This window comes from Antrostomus carolinensis, unplaced genomic scaffold (genome assembly GCF_000700745.2).
Source record: "Antrostomus carolinensis isolate BGI_N321 unplaced genomic scaffold, ASM70074v2 scaffold3785, whole genome shotgun sequence".
Taxonomy (NCBI): domain Eukaryota; kingdom Metazoa; phylum Chordata; class Aves; order Caprimulgiformes; family Caprimulgidae; genus Antrostomus; species Antrostomus carolinensis.
This window is the reverse complement of record NW_010314060.1, coordinates 25,373-32,475: the sequence shown is the minus strand read 5'-3', so window position 1 is coordinate 32,475 and position 7,103 is coordinate 25,373. Positions and strand designations below refer to the sequence as shown.

Genomic DNA, 7,103 nt, shown 5'->3' with positions numbered 1-7,103 from the left:
TCTTTCAGGAAAATTAATTCCATAAGAACTTGAAGTAAAATGTCTTTGCTGGTACCTTATTCTTTTAAAAATACCTGTTCACTGAATAGATTTCAGGTAGGGTTTTGAAGTTGCATAAGTAGTCATTCCATATATACTCAACTCATGTCATAAGTAATTCCTAAGTTTCTAGGCAGTAACAAACTAATGTTGTTCTATTCCTTTTCATTTTTAGAACCTGTCAGTCATTAGCACTCATAATTTTGTTTATTCTTTTTTTATTGCCCAACTGAAGGACAGCACATTTTTCAAGTTCTTCAAGTATTCTTGCACGACGAGGAGAAAGAAGAAACGTTTCAGTGAATGAGGAGTTTTTTGCTTCTATAGTGTTTTCCTTGAGAAGTGGCTCTTTGAATGAGGATGACAATGGAAGAGATGAAGAATGAAGCAGAGACCACTTCTATGGTTTCCATGCCTCTCTATGCTGTTATGTACCCTGTTTTTAATGAGGTAAGCTGCATTTTGCTTTAGAACACAATAATCCCCTTTACATTTGGGGAAAGATGATCACAGTAACAGGTTGCCCATCTTGATTGGGAAAGCTTTGTGTCTAATACAATCTTCTTCCTGTGCACTGTTTTACCCTTCTTTCCATGAGTAAAATTTCATTCTCATCAAAGATTGCTAGTTGTCTTGGCCCTCATCTTTTTTCTTACCTTTTTACAAAGGATGAAAGAGTTGACAGGCTGAAAGAGTTGGGGCTGTTCAGCCTGGAGAAGAGAAGGCTCTGGGGAGATCTTATATCTGCCTTCCAGTACCTGAAGGGGCTACAAGAAAGCTGGGGAAGGACTTTTCATAAGGGCAGTTAATGATAAAACAAGGGGAAATGGGTTTAAGCTGAAAGAGGGGAGGTTTAGATTAGAGATTAGGAAGAAATTCTTTCCTGTGAGGGTGGTCAGACACTGGAACAGGTTGCCCAGAGAAGCTGTGGCTGCTCCTCCCTGGAAGTGTTGAAGGCCAGGTTGGATGAGGCTCTGAGCAACCTGGTCTAGTGGAAGGTGTCCCTGCTGATGGCAGGGGGGTTGGAACTGGATGAGCTTTAAGGTCCCTTCCAATCCAAACCATTCTGTGATTTTCACAAAACTGCTAGGTCAGGCCTTCTATGGCAGGAAGTAATGTACAGTTGAACATGTACCTGTTACCAGTTTGATACATTTTAATTTTACTGCTAATGGCTGTAATTTAATAGGATATTTGTTTTTCTGTGGGTATCAGAGATGGTTGAGGTGTTTGCAAAAGCTTCTGTCAGACTTGTGCTGTAAGCTGGATAAATGCAAAATATGTCCAGTGACATGTTTGATTTTAATGTTTTTATTTTGGGGCAAGTCTTTTCCTTTGGGATCCAAATTTATAGTATCTCTCCCTGAAATGAGACCAGTAATTTGAATGCTTATGTCAGTTCCCTTTTTCATTATGCTATAAAAGGCAAGGCATGAGTACTTGACTTATTTTGTTCTGATAACATTAGAATTGCTAATAATTCTAAACTTTTATTGCAGCTAGAAAGAGTAAATCTATCTGCAGCTCAGACACTGAGAGCAGCTTTTATTAAGGTGAGAAATAACTGGTATTGAAGAATGATTGTTTAAAAAGTAAACCATATATGATGAAGCTAAAAAGTCAGTTGTCTTGTTTCCTTGTGCCTTCGTGCTTGAAGACTGCATCCTTCATCCAGTAGTCTAAAAATAGAAAGAAAGGGGATGATTGCATGGACTTTAAGTTTAAAACATCTGCAAATGTTATGAGCAGAAATCTGAATGATACAAACATACTGAGCAATTTTAAACAAACAGAATCTTGTCTTGTCCATGTAATACAAAAGTTTAAACGATGAATCAGTCAGTGAAGATAAGAAACTTAATCTAAATATGACAAGACTATGTAAAAAAGGTGCTCAGGAGAACCAGAAATGTAGCAGAGCATTTGAAAATGTTACAACTGAATGGTGATGGGAATTTTTGGTGGATGAGAGTAAGTTCAGTGCTTGTATTTGCATCCAGCAGTAAATGGAAAAAAGATTCTCCTACCTTTTCTATTATATTCCTAAATAATGAAAATAGAGTTAATCCTTTATACTGCTTTACTGAAATAGTGTTCTTTTGAAATGCTTCAAATGAAAATAATTGTAGACATGACGTGAGCTATGCAACTAAGTAATACTTCCCTGTTTCTACACTTAATCTAAGTGTACTTAAGCAGTCTAAAGTCTCAACTAGAGCTCATACAAGTTAAATGATTTTATGACTGGCAGCAAGGAGCTAAGCTGAATGCAAATAATGTAAAAACTGAGATATTGGTGGAAATGGTAGTGCTAGCTTAAAAAAAACCCACACCCTTATTCAACATAGCATAACTTTTGGCAGTAGCACAGGTGGTGTGAATACCTCCAGTGTTTATCTAGCTTAGCTTTGCTTGCATATGCCATCAATCAAAATATTATTTTTTTCCTGAAAAAGTAATTCCAAGGTAATGATTGAGTGTATAATGTGATTCATAAGAGGAACATTTATAAAATGTCATGTGGAAGATGGGGGAGTAACACCTGTGTTTGAGTGAGTTAGATCCTGATTGATACAATATCTTTGCCTCAAAGCTTAGTGTTTATGAAAATAGAATATAGGATTTAATGAAAAACTTTCTTAATCAAATTGAAATGAGTGAAAAGCCTTATTGGAAAAGCTATTTATACAAAAACATTGATGTAATCCAAGAAAAATGGATGTTGGAGTGGAAGAATGGTTTTCAGTGTAATCTGTTAGTCTAAAGCCATTAGACTTTTAAAGTTTCTAGTGGACTCCTGCAGTCTATGAAACAAGTTACATGAAAATCTGACTGTACTTGCAATATTCAGCTCTTGCATTATTTAAGAATAAAAATTTTCTTTGCCATACAGGCTGAAAAAGAAAATCCAGGTCTTACACAGGACATCATTATGAAAATTCTGGAGAAAAAAAGCGTGGATGTGAACTTCACAGAGTCTCTTCTGCGTATGGCAGCTGATGATGTAGAAGGTAATATCTCTTATATCGAGTACGTGTGTTTCTAATTACACTGTTAACTAAGAACATGCATTTCTATATGCCTGTTTTCAGAAGAGGTTAATTGGTTTTTAATTTTTTTTTTCCCAGCATGGCAGAAGAATATTTGTATTTTCTGAATACATCTTTTGGAGAAGTTAAATCTCCCTAAAAAACATACCTGACTAGGAAGAGAAAGGAAAAAAAAATATATATATATTTAACTATGTTTATGTGGGTGCATGGTTCACCTTTTGCTGTGCTAATAACTAGAAAAAAAAAACATATGGAGTATAATACCTTATTTTTTTCTGCTTCAAATTAAAAGTAGTAGTTACACTGTCAGAGAAGGGGAGCACAGAGAAGGATTTAAGTTATTTCAATATTGTATTTGGTTAGTGTAGTGTCTTCAGTGGTGTCTCACTTAAAGGCCCTTATTCCAACTTGAAATAATAAAGATTATTGCTGCACTGTTTCTATTGATGCAGAGTTTCTGACTCTGACTGCAGTTTTCTGCTCATGGTTATTTTTATGCTGTTCACGTTCAAATGTAACATGGCAATACCGCTGCATTTTGTGAAGTAGCATTTCTTTCTAGCTGTCACTAGAGACTCGAGGAAAAACTAATGGTCTTTTTGAATATCTTCTTGTTAGAGTATATGATTGAAAGACCAGAACCAGAATTCCAGGATCTTAATGAAAAGGCACGAGCACTTAAACAGATTCTTAGTAAGATTCCTGATGAGATCAACGACAGAGTGAGGTTTCTTCAGACAATCAAGTAAGTACTGTATTACCTATCTTTCTGCAGATTGAGGGGTCACACTTTTTATTTAAATCTGAATGTTTAAATGCTGTAGGAGATGCTATTAACACTGTTCCCCCTTGGAAAGGAGCCTGATCCTTCCTTACAAATGAGCAGGGTTGAGGATTTTTAACGAGAGCCACATATTACTAGACCAAACTTAACTTGCTAATTCCTAGTTTGAATCCCCATTCCACTCTTTGCATTTCCTTTTGCTACATCCTCTCTTGACACCTACTCTGTAGAGACTGTTTTTAAGAAGGATTTGACTACTAGAAGGGGATTAAATTCCAACACTTAAATAGGATAGATTAAGGATATTACAACTCTGTTTTTTGTTGCCAAACAGGGACATCGCGAGTGCAATAAAGGAACTTCTTGACACAGTAAATAATGTCTTCAAGAAATACCAATACCAGAATCGACGGGTATGTGCAATTAACTCATTTTATACAATATTTTTAATAGTATAAGAGGAAGCATATCCTTCTGATCAAAGGATGAATAGGAGAGCTTAACTGGTGAATGAAAATACTTTTAATAACAGGGTTGTTGTGTGGTAGATCTTGACAACTTCTCTGCATGTCTTAAAATATATATATTTCTATACTTGATGTAATACTAGCCAATTTTATTTTCAGTTTAACCTTGCAATTCTCACTGTACCCAACAATATGTGAACTAAGACTCTGCTCCTGGTTTTTGTTTTCTTAGGCACTTGAACATCAAAAGAAAGAGTTTGTAAAATACTCCAAAAGTTTCAGTGATACTCTGAAAACCTATTTTAAAGATGGAAAGTAAGTATGTTTTTGTACTAACCTTTTATGTAATGAAAGGTCTTGTTGACTAACAGGGGAAAATAGGATAAGCTTTTGGCCATAAACTACCTTCTTCACAGCTTGCCTAATTTTTTCCTCACCTGTGTCCTCAGACCATCACAACTGCTTTAGAATCCTTTTATTCCTTTTGTCATCCCTTTGGGGAAAGGGAAGTCTGTTAAATGCACCACTATACAACACCCATGTGCAGTATTAGCTTTGAATTTGAATACATGAAGTTAAACTTCATGGCCTTATGTGTTTTTTTTTAGGATATATACAAGGACAAAAAAATGATGTGTGTTTTATTGAAAAAAGTAATCTACCCATCTGAAATATCATTTGCAAACACTAAACATCTGTGCAGTATTTTTTTATTTACTTTTTTATTATCCTTTCTTTATAGCTCTTTATAGTGCTTTGCAGTATTTGGAAGTACTCAGCTGATTAATCTTTTTATATTTGAACGTTTTAGCCTTCACACTGAGGCTTTTTTCAGGTCTTCACCTTGGCTTTTGAAGTCACTATGCTCATGTATTTTGCTGTAGTGACTGTTTTGGATGATGACTGTATCCCCCTCAGATTTTGACAGTGTGTTTTATGTGCTCCTGTTTTAAAGATGAGAACTACATCTCATGTCTGGTCTTGTTGACTAAACACTAAGAGATCTTGAGACCAGCTGTGGATACCACCTTGCTCCTCTCAAAGCATTTTTTTATTTCCTCCTCTTATTAAAATGAGGGCTAAATTTGATTGATACCAAAATGAGAAATGTAGACCTTGGTAGCTTTATGATTACTGAACAGATGTGCAGATAAGTTTTTACATGAACTAGGTCTGAACAGTCTCAGTTGGTTAGAAAGTTATTTGACTGAAAAAATGGGGATAGGGTTGGATGTGTTGTGCATGTACCCCAATGTTACTGACAGAGCAGCTTTGCTCAGCCCTGTGTGAAGTGAATGCTGTGCTGTGTGTTCTGGGCAGAAGCTTTAAGTGGATTGGATATTATCACAAGATACTATCACATTAGATAGTATCACAAGAAATCCCAGTAAGGCTTATATTTCATATCTGTGTGGAATCAGAAGTAATTTAAACCTGAAATGCATGTTGAGTAAGATATGCTGTTCCCACCAGAAAGTAAGAGGACTAAACAAAAGTCCTGCTACCAGGTTTCATTACTGAGCTGAAAAACTCAGTGACTCCACACCTTTTTTTTTTTTTTTTTTTTTAACAAAAAGGTAACTAAAATACTATGGTGCTTCCTTATATGTGCATGTGTAGTATTTCTTGAAGAAAGAGTTGGAAATTCTGACATTTCATTCTAGGGGATGAAATGTTCAGCTCTGAAAAGAACAGGCATTTCATTATCATCTGCTCCACTCTTTCTCTGAGTTAGCTAAAACCCCAGATCTAAGTGATTGATATGTTGATGATGATTGAGAGCCAAAGTCTTTAAATTCCTGCCAATAAACATAGTCTTTCTAGGATTAGCTATGTAAATAAGTCAATCTGTTTGCCAGCAGTAAGCTTCAGGTAGATCACAAAATGGTAAAACATCAATATGCTTCTGATTCTGCAGAGCCTAGATGCCAATGTACTTCATGGCCCAAACTTAATGCTGCATTTATTGAATGACATGTTTCTAAAAATACCTGAAGCAATATCTTTCTCTTTTAACAGGGCAATAAATGTGTTCATAAGTGCCAACCGACTAATTCATCAAACCAACTTGATACTCCAGACCTTCAAAACTGTGGCCTGAAAACTGTATATGTTGAGAGTTGTACTTTTCAATGGTGGATAGGGTACCTTTATATGTAAATTTTAAAGTTTTGACTGTATAAATTATCAGCCCCTCAAGAGGGGCCTAATGCAGGATTTTGAATGGGATTATTGCCATCTTACACCATATTTTTGTAAAACATTGTAGCTTAATCATAATCTCACAATGAAGATTTTGCATCACTTTTTGCTATTATCATTCTTTTCAGAATTATAAGCCAAAAGAATTTACGCCTTAATGTGTCATTATGTAACATTCCTTATAAGAATTGTAAATATTTGGTGTTCTGTTTCTGACATTTTAACTTGAAAATGGAAAACTGCAAGATTATGTATTTAACAATATTGGTGGCAAATATTCAATAAATAGTTTACATCTGTTAGACTGTCTTTTTGTATGTGAACAACGATGCTTAACTCATCTTTCTAGAACTGCAGAACATTCATTAAATCGAAAAATTAAAATTATATAGGTGCTTAAAGCTACTGGCAGTTCAAATTGGTATCAAATGAGGGTTTTTCCTTAAGACTGAGATTTTTGGCTGTGATCTAATACTAGACCAGACTACCAGAATAATTCTATTAAAATGTCTTTGACAAAATAATAAAGAAGCCCAGAAGTGAGATGTGCTTTTGGTT

The 7,103-nt window shown here is 35.2% G+C and overlaps 1 protein-coding gene across 1 annotated transcript; it reads left to right on the top strand.

The window, feature by feature from the left end:
• Window positions 1–266: 266 nt before the first annotated feature.
• PDCD10 (programmed cell death 10) lies at window positions 267–6,843 on the top strand. Its single transcript, XM_010167489.1, has 7 exons — window positions 267–489; window positions 1,539–1,592; window positions 2,933–3,050; window positions 3,711–3,837; window positions 4,211–4,289; window positions 4,576–4,658; window positions 6,363–6,843. Exons 1-7 carry the CDS (start codon window positions 394–396, stop codon window positions 6,442–6,444), a joined length of 639 nt encoding a protein of 212 aa, XP_010165791.1. The 5' UTR covers window positions 267–393; the 3' UTR covers window positions 6,445–6,843.
• The last annotated feature ends 260 nt before the right edge of the window (window positions 6,844–7,103 follow it).